This window comes from Pyrus communis, chromosome 4 (assembly GCF_963583255.1).
Source record: "Pyrus communis chromosome 4, drPyrComm1.1, whole genome shotgun sequence".
NCBI classification, from domain to species: domain Eukaryota; kingdom Viridiplantae; phylum Streptophyta; class Magnoliopsida; order Rosales; family Rosaceae; genus Pyrus; species Pyrus communis.
This window is the reverse complement of record NC_084806.1, coordinates 976,026-998,372: the sequence shown is the minus strand read 5'-3', so window position 1 is coordinate 998,372 and position 22,347 is coordinate 976,026. Positions and strand designations below refer to the sequence as shown.

General features: G+C 38.8%; 4 protein-coding genes across 4 annotated transcripts; 1 reads left to right on the top strand and 3 right to left on the bottom strand.

Moving 5' to 3' along the window:
* Positions 1–1,531: 1,531 nt before the first annotated feature.
* LOC137731733 (protein POLLEN DEFECTIVE IN GUIDANCE 1-like) lies at positions 1,532–5,600 on the bottom strand. Its single transcript, XM_068470927.1, has 11 exons — positions 4,872–5,600; positions 4,637–4,788; positions 4,446–4,549; positions 4,142–4,230; positions 3,905–3,978; positions 3,558–3,708; positions 3,304–3,471; positions 2,791–2,888; positions 2,563–2,685; positions 2,361–2,429; positions 1,532–2,098 (listed from the first exon to the last, which is right to left on the bottom strand). The coding sequence occupies exons 1-11, from the start codon at positions 5,485–5,487 to the stop codon at positions 1,892–1,894; spliced, it is 1,851 nt and encodes a 616-aa protein (XP_068327028.1). The 5' UTR covers positions 5,488–5,600; the 3' UTR covers positions 1,532–1,891.
* Positions 5,601–6,028: 428 nt separating this feature from the next.
* Positions 6,029–8,865, bottom strand: LOC137731069 (G-type lectin S-receptor-like serine/threonine-protein kinase At5g24080). Its single transcript, XM_068470140.1, has one exon. The coding sequence runs from the start codon at positions 8,669–8,671 to the stop codon at positions 6,272–6,274; it is 2,400 nt and encodes a 799-aa protein (XP_068326241.1). The 5' UTR covers positions 8,672–8,865; the 3' UTR covers positions 6,029–6,271.
* A 3,132-nt stretch (positions 8,866–11,997) lies between these two features.
* LOC137730696 (probable clathrin assembly protein At4g32285) lies at positions 11,998–13,606 on the top strand. The gene has a single exon (XM_068469660.1). It carries the CDS (start codon positions 11,998–12,000, stop codon positions 13,441–13,443), a length of 1,446 nt encoding a protein of 481 aa, XP_068325761.1. The 3' UTR covers positions 13,444–13,606.
* A 5,108-nt stretch (positions 13,607–18,714) lies between these two features.
* Positions 18,715–20,288, bottom strand: LOC137732234 (U-box domain-containing protein 21-like). Its single transcript, XM_068471537.1, has one exon. It carries the CDS (start codon positions 20,177–20,179, stop codon positions 18,854–18,856), a length of 1,326 nt encoding a protein of 441 aa, XP_068327638.1. The 5' UTR covers positions 20,180–20,288; the 3' UTR covers positions 18,715–18,853.
* Positions 20,289–22,347: the final 2,059 nt, after the last annotated feature.

Genomic DNA, 22,347 nt, shown 5'->3' with positions numbered 1-22,347 from the left:
AATTTCCCACTTAATTGCACTCCGCGGGAAGCTAAATGCTGTATATCCGTCGGATCAAACTCAAATGGAATCCGACGGTTGTAGTTTTGAGAAATTATTACTAATTATCGTACTTAATTGTAAATAAAATAATTAGGTCAGTGGGATTTTCTTATGGGGCCATGTTACGCAAAACCCTACTGAGTGAGATTTTCTTATCGCTTTGCGTCCTTTCCCGCCGAAATAAGCGAGATTTTCGGAGCCGTTTTGTCCCTTTTTATTTTCCATTTGTTTTTATTTTTTAATAATAATTGTTTGAGCCTTTTTATTAATTTTTTTCATGAAGCATCAATTTTGATTTAATTTTATAAGCAAAATATTGCCACATTTTGTTAACCCAATGGAAATCGTTACAATCTTTTTTTTGAAAAAAAGAAAAATAAAGAAGAAGCAAGTATCAAAAATAACTTTCAATCCGGTAAAAACCCAAGTGGAAAGTGCTATGAAATTAAATGTATTTTGTTAAATACACATTATTTTTAACTTTTCATATATTTATATTTTATTTTGTCCATTGTTTCCGTTTAAGTTAGTGTGTGTGTGTGTATATATATATATATTCTTTCTTATCGGATGCTCTAAACAAAGGAAGTCAAAAGAAAAAAAAAAGTCATTGACTTTCGTAGCCTCACTAAACTTTAAAGAGAATTCCTAAATTTACTCCAACATTATACAGAATATTCGTATATATTTTGGTTTTAGATTTTATGATACTATATAAAATATAGGAATACATGAAATTACCTATATGCCCAGCCAGAGTTGTAGTATTTGCCTCAGAAGTGGATCGTGCTCATTAGGCAACATAAATCTACCAAACAGTTTGGACGGTTATCCGTCTCCAATAATTTTTCATCTTTATCAGTCAACAAAATAAAAAATAAAAATAAAAACAAAAATTCAAACGGATAAAGATGAAAATTTATTAAAATTTCGTCAATCGTCCGACCTTATAAAGATAAAAAATTTAAATTTATTGAAATCGTTTCAATCGCTTGATGCATATTTAGTAATTTCATTTTTCTGTCTGAAATTAAACATTAATAAAGCCCCAAAATTGAAGAAATTTTTTAGGAAACTTTAACGAAAAGTAAAAAAACCATATCTTTACATTAAAAAATCAATCATAATACTATTCATTTTACCTTTTATTTTATCATTATTGTTAGAACTCAAAATTTTCAAACCCTTCTTATTAATTTTCCTAATTTTTTAGTCCGAACATTTGAATCACGTCAGTCGTACCAAACCTTGTTTCGAAAAAGGGGAATTCCCGCATTTGACGCTAGCCAACCTCACACCTTGCATACCCCTATTAAGTCTGGTGTCCTGCCCTATACGGCGTGTGCACACAACAATCTTCCCAAAAGTTGAGCAAGGGGGCAAGTATGATGGTAAAACTCGTCCCCTTCTTTGAATTATTAGTCCATTTGTCATAAAAAATAGTGATCAGGATTATGATAGGTCAAAAGTTCGATACGCACCATAAGAGTATGCTTGAAGAGTGTTTCCAAACAGCGGAAATTACCATTGGTTTCACGATATCTTACATTACCTTTTCTATACAGTCCCGTCCCGAAGCAGCAAGTAAACCTTTGTCTTGTAACAAAATTGGATGGTAATAACCATGCATAACTAGACTACAGAGGCTACACGATGTTCTAGCCGAAAACCAAATAGGGGTTTCTCTACCTTATGATGTCCTAATCCCCATCATTGCAGCCCTCGGATGGTCTAATGCGCATAATTCCACAGGAACCCCGATCTTCAACTTCTTCGTTGGGGGTTCCTTGAGCGTAATTAACAGAATAATACTGATGTGTGAAAAGCAAGAGACTTCCCTTCTTTACGATCAATCATAATGAAGATGGTGTTTCCTCCTTTTGCACCTATTGACGTACCAACTGGCGTGTTTCTGGAGGCCCATGCCTATCAACACCTTGAGGCTTGTCAGCATAACATATGTCATCGCGAAAAGGATGAGAATCCAAAATTGTTTCCATGGAAGGGAACTGTAAGGAAGATGAGCAGCATATACCGGAGTAAGCACTCGGATGACCTACAACAAGGATGACAGTACTGTTCAGGATTATCTCATAATTATCGATATTAATAACAGTATTCGCACACAAAATTGAATATTTCATTTTCAACACAGCTCAAATCTCATATCAGAACCCTAATTCTCGTAGCCCATTGTAGGATTCTGTGAGCAATTAGCAAACTTTCTACGGATAGATTTTTTGCTCTACCATATAAAAGTGGGGATGACTTCAAACCATGAAAATCGATGTCAAGGTAAGTAATAACAAGTGGCTTACCACACAAGCTGGTGCCAGAGGAATGAATGTAAGATTTTTCTTTGAAGCCTCTGATTGTATATTTAAAGTCTGACGAGACAAAAACAGAGGGTCAGATTTCAATATAATGATCTAAACATACTAAATATCCCTTAATCCTACACTCGGAGAGAAGACAAAAAGAAAAAAAAAAGGCACCCGCAACTTTTTGAGAAGACAATACCTGCTTGCATAGATCTTCCAGAAACTCTGAGTATGCAATGGGCTTAATGTTATTGAACTTAGCTATGAACGAATGCTTTATGATATCGATAATCATCTCACAGACGTATACTAAGAGAGCATTCTGCGGTAAGCAAATGTAAAAACAGTGATCAAAATGGTTGCTGCGCAAGAAAACTTTTTCTTTTATAAAGAACAGCTTCTCGTCAAAATGTCTAGGTCAACTTACAGAAAGAAAACTTTCGAACCAGGGGCCTTCAGCCTCAAGAATGTTTTGAGCTAAAACAAACAAGAGGAATGCTGAAATGTGGAATCTCTCTACTGAATCTGGTTGCAAGAAACCAAAAATAAAATAAAATTTCAGATCATCTGAAAGGATTAAACCCGAGAAAAACTAGATAGCAAATATGACACTAAGATTTAAGCCTGCATCTTTTCTCCGTAATCATCACACAATATCGCCAACAGACCTATTTGTTTTTATGCAACAAACCATAAACAGACGAGGTAAAAGCTTCCAAGGTTTTGTTAAGTCTATGCAATAGAATAGATCTAACAATATATAACCAAAATGTTGCAATCTTTATACCCATGATATGATCTATATTTTGGTAGTTGAGCACAAATATGGACACACTGTAGCAAATGTTAAGCAGCCTTACTATACTAAAGAGTGTATTAGAAGGAATGCATCAGAAAACAGCATTCCTACGGACCGTAAAATAACAGGAAGATAACTCACCAAAGTATACCAGACTATGAATGTTGTCCTTGCTAAATCGTTTAAACACATTGCTTTTTATCTCGGCAAAATTATTGGACACCAGCAAAGCCAACAAGGCATTATTGTGAGCAACTATGCAGGTTGACAAAGTAATTGCCTGAGCTAATAAGATAAATGCATGAATAAGTACGCATAGTTAAGGAACTCTGTAGATTATGCAGGAAAGTGGGGTAAAAAAAATCTATGAATAAAATGATCTTTCCAAAGGATATTTGAGGCAGCCACAGCTAAAGCTTGGTCGCAAATGAATCTCCAAGTCCAGAATCTCATGTTTTCTGGTGGACAACTTGCAAGACCATCTGCTGAGTTAAATAGAGTTTGCAATACATCTGGGTTAAAACTTTGGCATAGTTTATCAAATATCTGCAAAGTACAAAGAAAGCAACTCTTAGACTGCTGCCAACAACTATGCTTCTAAGATATAGTGCAGTGACATTTTGGTTTCGCCTCAGCCTTTATGCCTTTTAAAAAGATGAACAACATAATGTTCTGAAGAGGAAATTGAAAAGAAATACAGCAAGTGTCAAAACTTAAATCATATGATCAATAACTTAATTACCTCCAACACGTTGTAAACCACATATAATTTGATTGTTCCTTGACCACGGATCATGTGATATATTAAGCTGATATCTGAGGAAAGCAAACAAATAAATAATACAATCAGTATACTACATAGTACATCCAGCTATTGCTCTATTCAATAGAACTGGTCAACAGGTTATAATAATATCCACAACTGGTTGCTATAAGACATTACGACGTGAAAGAATAGCTCCATTATCTTCTTACTCACCTGTTTGCTGCAAGAGAGTGACTCCACAAGCCATTATGGTAAAACACCCAAAATCAGACAGCTCTGCTGCAGATGGCCTCTTAAACTGCCTGCCCCAGGTATGGTTAGGTCACGTTGTAAATATCTTGACATTCGTTACGGTTTGACAAAATTTAACACAAAAACAAAAACAGCATGAAAACAGAAATTTCACTACAGTGGTACAAACTTCAAAGCACCCGAATGACTCAGCCAATATAAATGAAAAATTCAAAGAACCCAACTTTACGAAATTATGAGACAAACCCAGAAGGGGAAAGTGAACCTTGAGTGTATAGTCCTCCAAACAGTCATCAAAATTCTCGTTGGCATGATAGTCAACAGTGACAGAAACGAATCAAAGCACACAAAGAAGCCAACATCTATAAGCTGCAGCAAAGAGGGTCACAGTAAACACAGAGTTGTACACACATTTTCTCAAGGAACAATAAATGATAGGTGCTGCTAAAAGATTACCAATTCACATCGCCATGGCAATCGAAATATGGTGTCGTAAACTATCTCTCGTTCCTTCTCATTGCCAAGGGTGGTTGTGCTCCGCAACGAATTGCCAATCGACATCTCTTCCATGAAGTACTGCACTGGCGACTTGTCCACTGAAAATACACCTGAGAGAAGAAGCCAAAATAAATATCAAAATTTGAAGAATTTATAAACAAAAACTGCATGAAGGAAAAGCAAAAGGACTCACAATTTGGATCTTCGGCCATGAGCCGCTTCCAATCCAATGACTCGGCGGTCTGCAATTTCGGGATCACGTTCCCATTGGGCTCGCTCCTTTGTTTACTCGCCGAACCTCCCTCCGCCACACTTTCCTCCTTGGCCTCGCCTTGAATACGAGGCGACGCCGTTTCCGTCTCTTCCACGACTCCCCCGGCGCTCCCAATGACCGTCCTCTGCCTCAACTCGGCGGCCCCGCGCAAATTCTGAAACTCGGGATCGACGACCTCCGTCGTGACGGGCAGGAGCACGGTCTGGGCTCTGTAATTGAATTCCAATCCGTTGCCGCGAATATCGCCGGTTTCGACGTTTGTGGTTTCGGAATTGACATCGAAGGAGTTAGAAACGACGCCGTAGATGGCGGTGGGGCTTTCGGGTATGGAAGCGTGGGCGGTGGCGGGTGTCTTCTTCTTCTTCTTCTTCTTCTTGCGTTTTGTCCGGGCGGACTTGGCGTTGGTGGATTGATCGGATTGGAGGGGATCGGAGTTGGATCGGTAGAAGATTGCTTCGTCATGTTCGTCGTCGAGGGAGCCGTTTCTTCTCAGAATCTCGAACGACAAATTTCGACCGTTGGATCTCAACGCCATGAGACGAGACCTTCAGAGAGCTTTTAATTTAGAACTGGAAGAAGAGGAGATTCATAATTTGTGAATTACGACGAAAAAAATGAAAGAATGAATAAGAGAGTGAGACTGAAAGAATCAATGTGATCGTATCTGGGGGTTTGGGCTGGGTATTATTTTTAGTAACTAAAAATTAGGTGCTGTTTATTTTAAAGAAAAATTATATTTTTATAATTAAAATTAATTTTGGTACTATTTACTTTATTCAATTCCTCACCTCGTGTAGATAATATCGTATTATTAAGAAGAAAAAAAAATCACAAGACAAGGTGTGATATCGTTAATAAAAAAGGCTAATGGTGTAGCATTTTTGTCAAGTTTGACAACTAAAGTAACTAATATGAGAGCTTGGTAATTAATGTTGAAACCGTCTATATTTTAAATTGCCTTCGAACACCGTCACCTCAAGATTTTATCTAAATTCGAAGTTCGTTTATATGCTCAACATAGATAAACAATGCTCAACAAATTGTGTCTTAAAGTTGTAGCAGAAAATAATAATGTCTATCCTCTCGTCAAGCCCCTTCTAATATTTAACAATGTGAGTCACAAACGCTATCGGATCTTGGACTGTTTAATTTCTAGATTCCAAAGGCCCAATCTATTGTGGGTTTGGGAACTAAATCACAGCGGGCCCAATGAGTATAATACAATAATTTACAAGGAAAATAAATTATTTTAAAACAAAATACAATAAAGGCACCAACGAGGGGCCGCCGGCAACAACGACATTATTCAACTCCAGAGACTAGTCGTCGCTGAGGAAAAATATGGTGGGCTTTTTGGGCTCCGTGATATCCACCGTCCCCTCCAACATCTTCGCCACCTTCCCCATCGACGGCCGCATCTCCGGCCGATCCTGCAAGCACCACATCGCCGTCTGCACCATCCGATTCACCGCATCGAAATGCACCCTGCTATCGTACGAGTTCTTGATCCGACGGTCCAGAATATCCTCCACGTTCATCTCCTTAAACACCTTATCGAACGCCCATCTCGGAAAGTACCAGTCGTCGCTCTCGATCCTCGACCCTTGGATCTCGGTGTTGCGGACCCCACTCACCAGTTCCAACAGCACCATCCCGAAGCTGTACACGTCAGCCTTGGGCGTGATCTGGTCCGCCTTGATCCACTCCGGCGCCATGTACCCGCGGGTCCCGTGCATCCGAGATATAGTCACCATGTCCTCCTTTTTCTTCAGCTTCGCCAGCCCGAAATCCGATATCTTGGGGCAGAAATCGTCGCCCAAGAGAATGTTCTCCGGCTTGATGTCGCAGTGCAAAACCCACTCCAAGCACTCCTCGTGGAGGTACGCGATCGATCTCGCCACACCCAACGCAATTCGGTATCGGATCCCCCAATCGAGTATCGGTTTGCGCTCGTCATCGATCAGAATACCAGTTTCGTCCGCCGAGTCTGACGGCGTAACCCGACCCGGTTGGAAGAGGTACTTGTCGAGGGATCCATTTGGGACGTACTCATAGACTAAGATCCGTTGACCCTTTTCCGCGCAAAAGCCCCAAAGTCTGACCAAATTGAGGTGGTGCATCCGGGCAATAATCGTTACCTCCGCCCAGAACTCCGCGTCACCGCCGGTGACATGCTTCAAACACTTAACCGCCACGACGCGCTGATCGGTTAATTCGCCTTTGTAAACGTCTCCAAACCCGCCTTTGCCGATGAGGTTCGAGAAGTCTTTGGTGGCGGCTTTAAGTTCAGCGTACGAGAACCGCTTTGGGCCCCCGGCGGGGAGGAACTCGAGACCCAGAGTCCGAGCCATGTCTCTGTACTTGATGTACTTCTTTATAAATGCCCAGAAGAAAAGCACGCCGGAAATCAGCTCCGCCGCGAAAAGGGTGCATATAATCACAATGTTCCTTGTCGTCGCGTTCGAATCCTCCGGCGGAAGCGGGAGGCTTATCTGAACGGGACACGTCGTCTCCAGCAGCTCCGTCATCCCTGTAAAATTCGACCTGTCAGTCTCCGATTTATCGACCCGGAGAAACATAGCGGTTTCGGATCCGGGCGACCAGTACCCGTATAACAATCTCTCGAGCTGGAGCACGCAGAAGCCTTTGCCGTCGTATTTGAACATGAATCCGAGGCAATCGTTTCTCGCCAGGCATCTCGATTCGCAGACACTGAAATTGGTGGCGGGCCAATTGGTCTGGTTCGACCCGCCCGTGAAATTCACGTAATCAAGCCGCTCAAATCTGGTGTTCCCCAAATTCGTGAGCTTAATTTTCCTTTCGCACCCTCCGTCTTTGATTCCGCCGGCGGATTCTCTAAATCCCGGCGGGCACACGCAGTAAGAGGAGCTCGAACCGTCGCTGACACAGATGGCGTTCGGCCCGCACGTGCCGTGGACTTGGCACAATTCGTACCCGGCTTGCCAGACGATGTTCCATTGCCGCAGACTGGGGTCGAAGCTGTAAATTCTGAAATTCCCGTCGTTGTCGATCGTCAGTCTTCGAGATCGATTGAGGCCGAAATCGGAGGCGATAAACGACTCGCCGTTTGCCTGCTGCACTTTGCCGTCGGAGTCCAGAGACTCGAAAGCTTTGCTGAGATTCTGATAGACGTCAGTGTCGTTGAAGACTAAACTAATCGCGTTGACGACGCTGAACTTGCCGTTCTTGGAGAGGAGGGTGAAATTAGCTCCGGTCATGCTCTGGTTCGGCAACACGGTGTCAGTGGGGAAGGCGAAGCTCTCCCATTTGCCGTAAATTAAGTTTCCGTCGTTGCGGAGGAGGAGTCTGGTGGTATTTGGGTTCGAAGAAGAAGGTCCTGGCCACAAGTTGCCACCGCCGGCGGCGGCGGAAGAGTTAGTGAGACGGAGGACGCCGGCTACCGTGATAACGAGGGTTGCGGAGGGGGATAATGGGGATTTTGGGTTGGCGGTCCAGACGACGGAGTTGGGGGCGGAGATGTTGTGGTACCAGACTGAGAAGTTGAAGAGGTTGGAGGAATTTGGTAGGCTTAGGAAGCCCGCGGCGAAGAGGGAGTTTGGGGAGAGGAGGGTCTTGTTCTTCTGGGATGGAGTCCATGGGGAGTCTTTGGAGGAGAAGGAGGAGAGTTGTTGGGCGGAGGAGGGTGGCGGGTTTGAGAGGATGAAGGCGAAGAGGATGGAGAGGAGGAAGGTAGACATGGTTGTGGTGAGTTTGATTGGATGTTGAGTTTGATTGGTGGTGTAATAATGGCGGCTTGGCCACGGCGGGTTTGACTGACATTTTTGCTTTGACGGAAGTCTGTTGACTTTGAAATCTGGAAGAGTTAGCGAGCCCTCCACTGATTCATGTTTTCATTTGTTAATTTGGTCAATACATTATTAAATCATATCTTAATGGCAATTTTAATTAATTGGCAAATACAATTCTAAAGTATTCAATTTTTCGAAGACGGGACAAATTTATATTTAGTCAAGTCGGTTAGAGTTATGTATTTTAAGTTTGACTCCTCCTTAGCGTGCAATATTTGCTTGAATGCTGAAAATAAATAGATTTAAACGTCAATATAAGTAGACAAATGATTTTAATCACTTAGCTTAATTCATATTTTTAGCTTAATTAATCTCAATTAAATACAGAAATTGGAAAGCGATGCAGCAGCAAAACAAACAGAAAACAGCCAACAGATTCATACTTAATTGGATAGAATTTGAAAAAGTCATATAAAATCCAAAAATGGAAAATGATTCACAAGCCATCCAAGAGGAAGGCTGAGGCTGCTGGTATTACACGTTATTCTGCATACCATCAATATTCAACGCAATATTCCGTAAACAATAATTTGATAAAGAAACAAATTAAAAATCAAATTCCACACAAAACCCATATATAATATTTTAATAAAAGCAAAGCATAAGCAATCAGGCAAATTATCAAATATTCAGAGTCATCAAAAAAAAAAAAAAAAAAAAAGAGGCATTCATTAATTTCCCCCTTGAACTTGTGACCATTAGCCAATTTCCCCCCTCAACTCTCATAATTAGTCAATTTCCCCCCTCAACTTTAATTTAGCCAATTTCCTCCCTCAACTCTTATAATTAGTCAATTTGCACCCTACTGTTAATTTTTTAATTTGATCATAATTAAACAAGTGTGTGTAAGAAACTAAATAAGATGTATGTTAATCATGTTCCTATCTCTTTATCCTATTACAAATAGATTAAAATTTAGAATTTTACAATTTATCAGAGATAGTATTGTTAGTCACAATAAATCAATATGGAGTAATTTTATTTGATTTTTTACTATACAAAATTGATAACGAAAAGGATTGATGTGTAAATTTTTGTATGTGAATACAATTTTCTTTATAAAAGTGAAAGCTAAGTTCAAGTAAATTGCGGAGAATTGAGCTTTGGTGAAAAAAATGGCTAGTTTATTCATAATTTTCGACTCCTTATTAAGAATAACCAATATATTGAAATAGGTCTGATCCATGAGTTTAAGATTATTATTTCTTTTTGTTATTATTTCTTCTTCTACATGCTTTAAACCCGATTCAGAACTTTTTCTTATAATCAACCCATATCACATACTAACTGTATTATGTTTTTGTACATTTTACCCTATATTATGCATGTGAGTTTATGATAATTTTAGTACTTTGTTGGAAGTTATTAGAAAGATTGAAAATTAAGAAAAGAATAGATGGAAAATAAAAAATAAAAAAAAATTAACAGTAGGGTGCAAATTGACTAATTTTGAGAGTTGAGATGGGAAATTGGCCAAATTAAAGTTGAGGGAGGAAATTGACTAATTATGAGAGTTGAGGGGGGAAATTGGCCAAAATTAAAGTTGAGGGGGGAAATTGGTCAATGGTCATAAGTTCAGGGGGAAAATTGATGAATACCTAAAAAAAAAAAAAATCAAACCACGTTAACCAACCTATTCTATGGTGTTTTTAGGGTTCCAATTGTGCAAAAAATCATAGTCATTATTCTGCGATTGGATGGTGACATTGATTAATCATGGGGTTTTTTATTGGTTCCAATTTAACAATATTTCAAAAGCAAATCAAACAACAAAACAATGCATATTATACAGTTTTTTAGGGGTTTTTTTTTTTTTAATATATATAAAAATTTGGTTGTATTACATGTTTATAAATATAAATTGGGGGCCTTGGGAGCCTCTTCGAAGTCGGAGCTCTACGGGTACGGCTACTTCACTACCTTTAGACTGTCTTCGATCTTAGGCTAAAAGTTAAATTTTAGCTTTTATTCTCCCCCCTTAGAGCCACCTTGAGATGATTTTCGGATTACCTTTTTGACCATTCCCTTGAATGGTGTAGACTGACTGTAGAGCCCAGGTTTTTAATAACGTGGGACTAAATTTTTACGCCACAATGGTTCGAGCAGAAAAATTGTTTCTAGACTAAAAATTTTAGGTGTTAGGCCAAGGGTCGGAGATAGTCTTAGGGTTGACCTTGCTCCCTTCTCTCTCTTCTCATTTAGGTCACCATAGCCACCACCTCCAGCATTCTACTTCAGGTTCGAGATAAATCGACTGGGACGAACAGCAAGAGAGAAGAATCTGCCTCTCTTCTCTCACAGTTTGAGGTGCGTGGATTTTAGATCCGAAATCGACGAGAGCTAACTGGCCCGAGTTTTAGAAAGTAGGGGAATTGGCCAGCGAAGTCTCTGGCACGGAGTGATGAAGGAGGGTGGTGGGGAGAGATGGTACTGGGGTGTATGATGATTTTTCTTTTTTCTTTTTTTTAAGTTCTAAATTTTTTAATTTTCTTTTAATTAGGATATTTTTTTTTGAGAAGTTGCTTATCAAACAAGTTCTTGAATTTAAAAAATTTAAATCAAAACTTAGAATATTTTTATAAATAAAAAAATCAAAATTTTGAGTCAATTCTCAAAAGTAGGATACCAAAGGGCCTCTCAAGAATGTGTGTCCAACTTGGAAAACCAAGTAACCCTACAATTGTAAGCAAGCAAGCAGATTTATACGACCAGTGCCGGCCTTCATTTCTTACATTGTTCTAGCCCTCCTGGAGGTCACATTTCATCAGATATATTTACAATTGTTTGAAAACTGTAGCCATAAATCGTATCGCTACGAATCATGTCACCACAAACATTGTTAACTCTGGCTTACTGGTCTAAAACAAACAGAAAAAACCAAGTGCCGATCTCTGAAACACGTCCAATCTTCTTCCGAAGAATCTTTCGCAGTCAACTAATCAGCCATAGATGAAATCAAGGAACTCATTTTGTTTTTATCTCATACAGTCTCGACTTACTTGTTGATTGACTGACTAAACAAGTTTAATTAATCTTCTTAAAAACTTTGTGGTTGCAGCCTCGATCGGTCGAACCAAAGACAACATCTTCATCGTGTACGCAGAAGACAGAAAGCAACTCCGTAACCAACTGCCACTTCATCTGGCAATATTAATTTGCTCTACTTTCTTTCTCTTCCTTGAGTTCACAAACCCTAAACCCCTCCGTCTCTCGACATGCAGAAGCGATTTCGGCAAGTTTTCACAGCTATAAGAGAGCACAGCTCCGTGAACTATGCGAAAATCGCTATGGTTGGAGGGTTTTGCAATGTCGAACTCATCATCATAAAAGCCACTGCTCCTGATGACTTTCCATTGCCCGAAAAGTACATTCAGGAGCTCTTGAAAATCTTCTCCATCTCCCCGCCTTCGTTGAGAGATTTTTTACTCAGCTTCGCTCGCCGCTTTGGCAAGACTCACTGCTGGCGGGTTGCACTCAAGTGTCTAATTCTACTCCACCGCCTACTCCGTTCGGTGCCTGAAGACAGCAACTTCCGGTCTGAGCTCCTTTGGGCTCAATCCAACGGTTTGATGTCTCTCAATCAATGTCACTTCCGCGATGATTCTTCCTCGGCTTCTGCCTATTACAGTGCCTTTATTAGATCGTACGCTCAGCTCCTCAACGAAGCTCTTCATTGCTATTGGTTGGATTCCAGGGCAGCCTACGACCAGCAAGAACAACGACAATATGAAGAATATCACAAACAAGAAGAAGAATACGAAGAAGAAGGAAAAGAAGAAGAAGAGCCGGAATTTGAGAGCTTATCTAATAGAATGACGGAAGTAGGTCGAATGCTTGAAGTGTTGCCACAGCTCCAAACCCTCATTGACCTTGTCATGGACTGCCGTCCCACAGGACCAGCAGCCAAAGCCTCCCTCGTCCAACTCGCCATGAAACACATCATCAGAGACAGCCTCATGTGCTACAGAATCTTCCGCAGTGAAATCGTCACGGTTCTGGACAGTTTGTTTCAAATGCCATACAGGAGTTGCATTTTGGCTTTCGGCATTTACAAAAAGGCAGCCGTCCAAGCAAACCAACTCAGCGAATTTTACGAGTGGTGTAAAGCCATGGGACTCTGCGGATCGTACGAGTATCCCTTCGTTGATCAAATCCCACACATACAAATTCATGCTCTCGAGAATTTTCTCAATGGTATGTGGCAGTTGACGGAGTCCTCATCCACACCAACTTCGCCAACTTCTTCAGCCTCGGTGCCATCATCTTTCGTGGAGTTTTCAAGTTCCAGCACTGTGACAGAGGACGATATTAAGGATTTTGTATATATGTCACAAAATGATCATATTCTTGTTAGTACAAAATGGGAGAAGTCGTTGATTCAGTTCGAAAGAGAAGGTTATGACGAGGAGAAGCTGTTGATTCAGTTTGATGAGGAGAAGCCGTTGATTGAGTTCGATGATGATATCGTTGACGAAAGCTGGGAGACCCTGCTTGATGCTTCCATTAACAAGTCTCCTGATGCTGAAACTCAACAAAACAATGTATGGCAGATGCAAATATGCAACCCCAATGCTCTAAATCCTTTCTATGATTCCATCAGCCAGTCATCAGGCCAAATTACCATGAGGACTATAACGTTTGCTGTGCCCAAATTTAGCTGAAAAATGCAGGCTTTATATAAATATTGTAGGAATTATATAAATATTTGTTTCATTATTGATAGAGTGCCTTTATTGACATCCAACTTTTGGTTTAGTTCATCCAACAAAAGAATTTTGTCATTATAATTCCCAATTTGAGTAACCACGCTGATGAACTTCCATCCGTTGCATGCTATGAAATTTGAATTCCCGAAACTCACCATACATACAGTTGGCTCTGATACCAACTAATACAGATACGGAAGCGCACACATCAAGTTATCAACAATAACTGCACATTAAAACGGACATAGGGATTAAAACGCAGGGAACCCTTGAAGGCCAAAGAGCAATATATTTAATAATAGAGTAATGTTAGAAAAACCAAAATTTTTAAATCAAATGAGATGTCACCAATAAGAAACATACATGTTAATCGATACTTAATTAATAATTCAATTATCTACAACTACATCATTTAATTTGTAAATTTGGTTTAAAAAATTAGGAAAACTAATGAAAAGGGCTTGAAAACTTTGAGTTTTAACGATAAGGACAAGATAAAAGGTAAAGTGAATACTACTATTGACCCTAAAAATTACAAAGCCTACGTGGCGCACAGGTCGAGTAACTAATAAGCTAACTACGTCCTTCGGTTGAATGCGGGCCGTGCCAACTCGTCGGCCGAGGAGTAAAATTTATTGATGTTGCGTTGAGCGCATTGCTGACTTCTTTATCTTGCGACTGCGGCCGAGGAAGGAACAAATCTCGGCCTTTGGATTCTCAAGCCTGAAGACAAGGCTGCTAGTTCTGCGAAGTTCACAAATCGTTGGCGCCAGATTCGGTTACAGTGATTATATTCATGAGAGTATAAGCACGTCGAATCGACACCAGACTGTACATACACAAGTATTCAAAGGTGATGTATGTCTTGATGGAGAATGTGGCTCGGACACCTTCACAGTGTTGTTTATCCAAACTGAAGGTGTGTTGGCGGAAAAAGAAAATAAAAAAAATCTCAAGTTGTTTGAAAGGTTTGCGCAGGGCAATTGTGTGTTGAATTAGAGGTCCTTCAATTGCACCCTCCTTTCTCTATTTATAGCAGCAAATCCCAATCCTAACCATACTCGAATTAGGACTTCTTACCCCAATCCATTTTATCTCGGCCAATCCTACTTCTATTAGGATTTTGAATTCAACCTCTTACTAGGCCACATTCACTTCCACTTTCCGGTATCCTTATCTGGCCGAGAATCCTTACTGCATCAGGATTTAACCACTTCATTCATCTGCTTCGCAATAGAGCCCACCTACTTCCTATTCATCTGGAACATTCTTTTCCAAACAGGGCTTGGCCGACTCTTAGTTAGGCGGCCCATGAACTGGCTGGTTTGTAAAAATCCTCGAACAGAGTTTATGGGCCGAGAATAATTCCACATTCGGCCCAACCTAATAATTTTAGGTCCAAACAACTACCATGATTGACATTTTAGTGTAAAAATATGATTTTTCGTTAAAATAAACAATACCGGGAACTTTTCGTTAAAGTTCCCTAAAAATTTGGTCTATCTAGCATTACTCTTAATAATAATATTAATCAAGGAATTAGATTTTATTATACGGGATATCTTGGGGAATCAATCAACTGTTACATGTTCGTAAATTTTTACAAACATATGAAGTGAAACATGAGGAGTTTTACACAGCTTTATGGTTTACAGTGTAGTGTTAAATGAGAGTGGTGGATCTCTTGTGCAACATGTTGAGGTAAAAAACATTGGAGATGAGGATGTATTCGTGAGCAACAACCATTCAGTCTCCTTTTTGGCTTCAGACTTTCCTGCGCACCAACCAAAATCCACATATTTCACAGATCGATGACTAGGTGGAACTCGAGTTGAGGTTACCTAATTCCGCATCAAGTGATCTGGGTATCCTAATTCCGCATCAAGTGATATGGGTATTTTCAATTTAGAGAATTAAAATTATATTCATACATGTTCTTATAAGAGGATGATTATCTAAACATACAGTTCGAGTTGCAAACAATAACAAATGCAGTAAATAGTAAATTGATTTCGTTTGGACTGAGGGAGGGGACGACAAACCATCTCGCCTTCAAAATACAATATAAAAGGTCAGCTTCATTACCTTACATACAACATTACAAGGCAATACCTGCTTAACTTAAAACTACGAGTGCAACTTGGGTTGGGTAAACTGAATTCGACCATGTCAAATCTGAATTCAAACATAATCCGGCGAATTAGAATGAAGTAAAAACCCACTCAAACGCAACCCGAGCTCAACTTGATTATTTATTGGGTTGATGTTTTGTCCGCCCATGTCAAACCAAACTGAACCCGATTTCTAGCCGAGTTTCTCATGCACATCACTCATCCCACTTCATATTATATAAGCTAGTTAAAAGTGGGAGGGATATACTTGAAGTTTGTTGCTTGGTGTTGTCTTGTAATTTAGTTTCAACTTTACATAGTTGAAACTTTATAATGCTTCTATGCTATTTGGTTGTATATATTTTGTATGGATGATGGTGTGTAAATTGGATTTTAAATAGTTTTAACGTTATTTGTTTTAAAATTTGAAATTTATTTTACAAAATAATGTGTTACAAGATTGAACTTAACAAATTTGTGGAAATTCAAACCCAACTGAGTTTTCGTTGTGTTTTTGTACATTTGATTGGGCTTTTCTGATTCCACTTTCTTACTGGTCTTCAATCTCATATTTGAAGACCAAGCATGATGTAAAGAGGGCATGAAAGGTCAAGATGATGACACTTGTTATAATAAAATTTGCCCTTTAATTTGTCTATACCTTTGATCTTTGTACTATACATTTGATCTTTGTAACTCTCTCTATCTTCGTATTACTCATTCATCTCCTTATTACAGTTACCATTACCAAACCTTTCTCTTGAATCCAAACTTTTCTTGTAACCCGTACTAAGCGAACATTTAGTTTGCTCAAATATCTCAAAAGGATAACACAATAGATATTCAAATAAATGTTGAAACAAATATGCAAATAAGTTTTGACATTACTTTCAAATGCGCAGACAAGAGAGCTTGCAACCTGATTTAGCTTATAAAGTCGACACTAATAGTTGTATTTGAAGAAGTGCGGAGTTACAGAAAAATGGCTCGGAACGAGTGGGAGAGGGATAATAAAGTTGTGTTGTCCTTGTTATGCCCAGATTGTTTCATACTAAGTGTGTTTTTGTTAGGTTAGATTGGTAGGTTTGGCGAAAATTACATGATCTATCTTGTTTCGTTCCCAAGAAAAACACATGTACATACACCATTCTCAAGTGGTGTTAATGTTTATCATCAATGAGTTTAAATTTTGAAATTTATGTCTATTCACCATGCAGATCTTGAAATTTAAACTCATCTGATGATAATAAATAGAATGGTGAGCGTCACCATCACTTGAAGATGATGACCAAAAATATTTTCTTCAACCCTAATCCTCTCATTCAACACAACACAGAAAAGCAATGATTGTTCATCATAATTTTCAGCCCAACAACAAAATATAAATCATACCCTCCGGGTAAGAGGAGAGATTTTTCAATGTGCACGGAGTGATACACCAGATGTCATTATACAATTGGATGACATTTGAAAAAAAAAATTCCTTCACTTCTATAATAACATGTGGCATACCATTATGTGTTCCGGACACACTAAAAAATCTCTCTAGAAATTGGTCAATTATTGCAAAGTTCATAGTCAAATGACTGAGAGACCCATTTAAAGTAGTGGGCCATTTAAGCATCTAGAAGAACAACTTATGAGATAAGTAATTGATTGCGCATGACTTCAAGTTCGCAACCAATTAGATGGATAATTTTAAAACTAAGAAGGTCGTTTGCCTTCGAAAGTCTGCTATTTTGTGGCTGTCGTTCAAAGGCGTGGTTTGAGATGGATAATTTTAAAACTAAGAAGGTCGTTTGCTTTCGAAAGTCTGCTATTTTGTAGCTGTCGTTCAAAGGCGTGGTTTGATGAGAATTTGAATTTTATCCGTGTCCTATCCTGCAAAAAAGTTATTGGAAAACCAAGATAGTCACCCCTTGTCTAATATTTTTAAAGAAACCTAAAAAAAATCAGAATTATATCCGTGTTCAAGACTGCAAAAATATTTACAAGAAAACCTAGATAGTCACCTGTCATTTAGTCAAGTTTATTAGAGTAGTGTGCTCTCTCTCATTTGTCCAAATTTGAATTCCGCAATTGTTATATAGATTAATTTAGTGTAAAATTATCACTTTTATAAATAAAATACAAAACTTGAAGGCAACCTGATGTGAACTAGTAACCAACTCAACACATATAGACATAGATAATTGCTTTTGGAGAGCAACCTTTGGCGTCCTTAACCAATTTTTTGCAACTTTTGAGATTAGCCAGCCACTTAAAAACTCTCCGCCCTGTTCATTTGGCTGGATCCGAGACAGAGTTTGGTTAAAAGGAGAGAGATCTGCAGTGTTTGCTTTGTAATTTTCTTGGTTTTGTGTTTTCCAATTTTGTTTGTTTGTTTAGTTTCTAAAGATCAGTCAATTCGGGCTCTTGCGATCTTGCAGAGCCATCAAGTCTGAATTGGTCTGTAGCTAATATGTGTGGAATCGTTTTCTATATTTCCAGTGACAGATGACAATATCACAATTTTTGTATAGTTGTATTCAAAAACCCTAGCAGCTCTCACATGGTATTTGTAATATTCGAGTTACCATCCACCTTAAAAGTCCAATTCAACCTTTTCCTTTTAGATAATACACCGAATTCGTTGATAGAGAGATTGGCTCATTAATCAAACTATTTCACATATATATATATATATATATATATATATAATTTTTGTATGATTACTTTTACTGATTATAGGCTCATTTGAAAGTGTTTTTAAAATGACTGAAAACGTTTTCTATGAAGATATTTTTGTTCAAAAGCATTTGAAGTGTTTCTTACAAGAAACACCGGTTATGTACTATTATCTTGCAGGAAGTATTTAAGTGTTTCTTCGGGATTCACTTGCATTTTTACTAAAAACTGGTTCCAAAAAGACTCATCAAAATCACTTCCAAACGAAACTATATGGGATTCACCTTTATTACAAGTGATGAACAGATATGGTACAAATAGTATTATGTTTTATTACACACTCAAACTAATTAACTCGACGTACACGCATCAAGAACAAGTACCAATTGAAAGACTACATACTCAAGAGGCGAATATAGAGTGATCAGCACTGAATTGCTGTAAAACATTGATGAATTAGTATGTATATTATTTGTATTTTGTACAACATTGATGAACAGTGAAATTTGAAAAGGGTCAATGAGTAACCCTAGCTTTCTCTCCTCCTAATTAACAACTACAATGATTTTCTGAACATTGATGAATAATCAAAAAGACCTCTTGAGCTGCTTAAAATCCATAGAATCAATGCACTCCAACCTCTCCCTATGAATGTTCAACGCCTTCAACAAGTCCGTGGCCTTTTCTTTGGTCCTCTCCGCACACCCAACTTGCAAAAGCAGCAAGAGCTTCTGAAACGCACCCACTTGAAGGGACTCCACGACTACACCTCCATCTTCCCTGGTCTCGTTCTTGCAAAGCTTCCAAAGAATAGACACAGAAAACTCTGTGGCCAGATCCGAAACCCTAAGTATCTTTTTCACCACAACCGGCATGGTCAAGGCATGAAGGTAGGCCTTTTCCCTCCCTTGCTGGCTTCCACAAAGTCCGTCAAGAACTCCCAACGCCTTCTCGCAAATACTTCTTTCGGCATCTACAAGAATGTCCGAAAGCATCGACACCAATTCCATCTCTACAAATCTCTCTTTAATTTTCTCTTTCGAAAGAGACGATGATGAGTTAACCATTTGATAAATGATGACCAAGGACGCTTTTGTAGAAGTAGCGCAAACTGGTTCTTTGATCAGCTTCACTAGCGCTTCGAGAGCTCCTTCGATCTCTGCCAAAGCATCGATCTTCTGATGATCATGATCGGATGAGACAGCTGTCTCTTTGAGCACTAACGCTGCGTTTCGCCTCTGCGACAAATCTCCACTCTCCAAAAACCACACCATGCAACGCAACGAAGCAGGCGACCCGAGGTACAAACTGGCCTCCCCGTCAAGCGGGAAAACCAAAGTCAAAGCAGACAAAATCTCCTCCAAAACGGCAACGTTTTGATGGTGTTGAGAATTTGAAAGTGCACTAAACGCACCCGCTAAGACGCTCCCCGTGCCACTAGCCACAATGCAACGCTTGTTGCGTTCGCTTTCTTTCGCCAACGCCTTGATCTTCGCCACCAAAACTTGGCAATCATTGTTCTGATGATGACTCGATGTCGAGATCTTTGATAAAATCTCGGTAACCTGAACCGAACTGATCGGAATGCGAGGGGTGGGAATGCGCTCGATTCCAAAAGACTTTTTCTCGACGCACCAATCTTGTATCATCTTGCGGATGGTGTGGTTGGGAATGAGATCAAAGCTTGTGAGGACTTGGTTGGTAATAGGGCACGTGAAGTTTTCTGTTTCGATCCACGTCTCTATGCTGTGGCGGTCGTACGTGATCCCGGTGGACAGCGTGACCGGATCCTTCATCAAGTCTAGTGAGATTGGGCACCGGAAGTGGTTTGGTATGGTCAGCTCCATGTCGCCGGTCTCACCTTCCTTGGCAGCACGGCGGCCGGCTCTCAACCTTCTCCATGACAAGGTCATGACTACTGAATCTGAGATATCAAAGTTAGAATGGTATAGTAGGTGGATGGATGATGCTTGTTTTCGTGTTTTGTGTTGAATGAGAGAAATGATGAGGTTGGACCGTTGCTGTGTGTGTATATATATAATATATGATATATATTATACATATAGTTGTTGTATTGTGTGTGTATATATATATATATATATATATAATATATATATATATGATATATATTATACATATAGTTGTTGTATTGTGTGTGTATATATATATATATAATATATATATATGATATATATTATACATATAGTTGTTGTATTGTGTGTGTGTGTGTGTGTGTGTATATATATATATATATATATAATATATGATATATATTATATATAGTTGTTGTATTGTGCATGTATAAAGTGGACGCAGTTCAAAGTTTGAAACTTAGGAAAAGGTTTATAAAAGGGAGATTGATGAAAGGGAAGAGAAATTTTTCATTGTGACGGAAATATAGATGGTATATCACGTGTTTTTATATAAATGGTGAAAAATTTTATTTTTTAAGTTTTAACTTTTTAACACATATATCCTATTATTTATCTAGTGACATATAATATACTAGCTCGTGTACCGATCACACTAAAAAATCTCTTGCAATGATGGGTTCCGAATATTTGACCGTTGAATATTTGAAATGGTAAGAGATGAACTGGATGGTACACCGTCAAAGGAGGAGGGGTAGGGCATTTCTTTACGTACTGTTTGGAAAAGAATCAAAGGTTTGACGCCATGCCAGTCAACCGGTCGGTGGACTGACCGAGTCGGATTGTATAATATTTGTAAACCCTTGGACCAGAAATATTTTTTAACATGACGGACACACGAAATAGTACATCACGTGTCATCATACAAATAGTATAATATGTGTGTTAAAAAGTTAATAACTTAAAATATAAAATTTTCCACCACTTACATAAAAATACATGATGTACCACTCGTGTTCTTGTCCCAATCAAAATTTTCTCCTTGGACCAAATTAGCATGTGAGATGAATGGGTCTAAAACTTTAAATTAATTCATTAGTTAATTGATTGGTCTTTTCTAATGTGTTGGATTAGTTTCACAATTGGGCTAATACGCACACGAACATGGACTCGAGCTTTTCGTGTGATATCCAACAAAAGAAAAAAGAGGCTTAGTCGTGTGATTTTGGTTTTGTCCTTTTGTGGCAGTAGAGGATATACTCTGTGCGTAAGCGATCATGCACGCAATTGGTGGATAATTACTAAGTCGCAACGGAAAATATATCTTTGTATTGATGTGTTTTTATCATGCGTTATGTATCATACAATAAGACAAGTAATAATGTAATTTTAAGTTGTAATGAAAATTACATTTTTGTATTAATATATTTTTATCATGCGGTACGTATCATACAATGAGATAAGTAGGAAGGTAAAAAAAATTGTGGGCATGGATAATCTGATGGGGGTGGGGATATATAGTATTGGCATTCTCTGACCGATCTTTCCCATTTCCATCCTGTGCTAATGTGAAGATAGAATTTCATTAGTTACATGGAAAAATTCGCAGAATGGTGAATGTCAGCATAGAATGGAAACGAGACAGATGTGTAACATTCATTTTGTGTGTGTCATTGTGGCCTCTATCGTTAACCTAATTCTTCTTTAACTTTCTTATCATAAACTTAACACGTGTTAATCCATAATAAAAGCTATAAATAGACCACAAACAAAATAAGTAAATCTCAGAGAAAAGAGGGAGGAGGAGTGAGAAGCTTCGTATACCTGTGATTGTGAGATTTCAATAGAGTTTTGCCGTTGCGGTCGAAATGAGGAAGATATGCATTGAACTGGATGAGATGTTTGGCTACAATTCCTCATTTCAAATATTAGGCCTTTGAGCCGATTCAATTCAAAAATCACATTGAATTGGTGTTGTCCTAAAAATTACCAAACTCATGTGGCGTGGAGGCCAAGTAATTAAGAGTTAATTATATTTTTTTAGTGAACGCAGATGTGCCAACTTGCAACCGAGCTCAGTCGACGAGTAGAATAAATGTAATGGTAATGTCGAATGCGTTACTGACTTCTGTATTCAAGAGATCACGGCCAAAAGAAGAACAATTTGACCTTGGGTTCTAGAACCTATAGTCACTGAAAAGTTCAAATAG

What these genes read in the sequence shown, in the direction of transcription:
- LOC137730696 (XM_068469660.1), top strand. Translation starts at nt 11,998, where the DNA reads ATGCAGAAGCGATTTCGGCAAGTTTTCACAGCTATAAGAGAGCACAGC.
- LOC137732234 (XM_068471537.1), bottom strand. Translation starts at nt 20,179, where the DNA reads ATGACCTTGTCATGGAGAAGGTTGAGAGCCGGCCGCCGTGCTGCCAAG.
- LOC137731733 (XM_068470927.1), bottom strand. Translation starts at nt 5,487, where the DNA reads ATGGCGTTGAGATCCAACGGTCGAAATTTGTCGTTCGAGATTCTGAGA. An exon ending in TGGAGGACTATACACTCAAG is followed by an intron (nt 4,231 to 4,445) that starts GTTCACTTTCCC and finishes TACCTGGGGCAG; the next exon opens with GCAGTTTAAGAGGCCATCTG. An exon ending in CACTCTCTTGCAGCAAACAG is followed by an intron (nt 3,979 to 4,141) that starts GTGAGTAAGAAG and finishes TGCTTTCCTCAG; the next exon opens with ATATCAGCTTAATATATCAC.
- LOC137731069 (XM_068470140.1), bottom strand. Translation starts at nt 8,671, where the DNA reads ATGTCTACCTTCCTCCTCTCCATCCTCTTCGCCTTCATCCTCTCAAAC.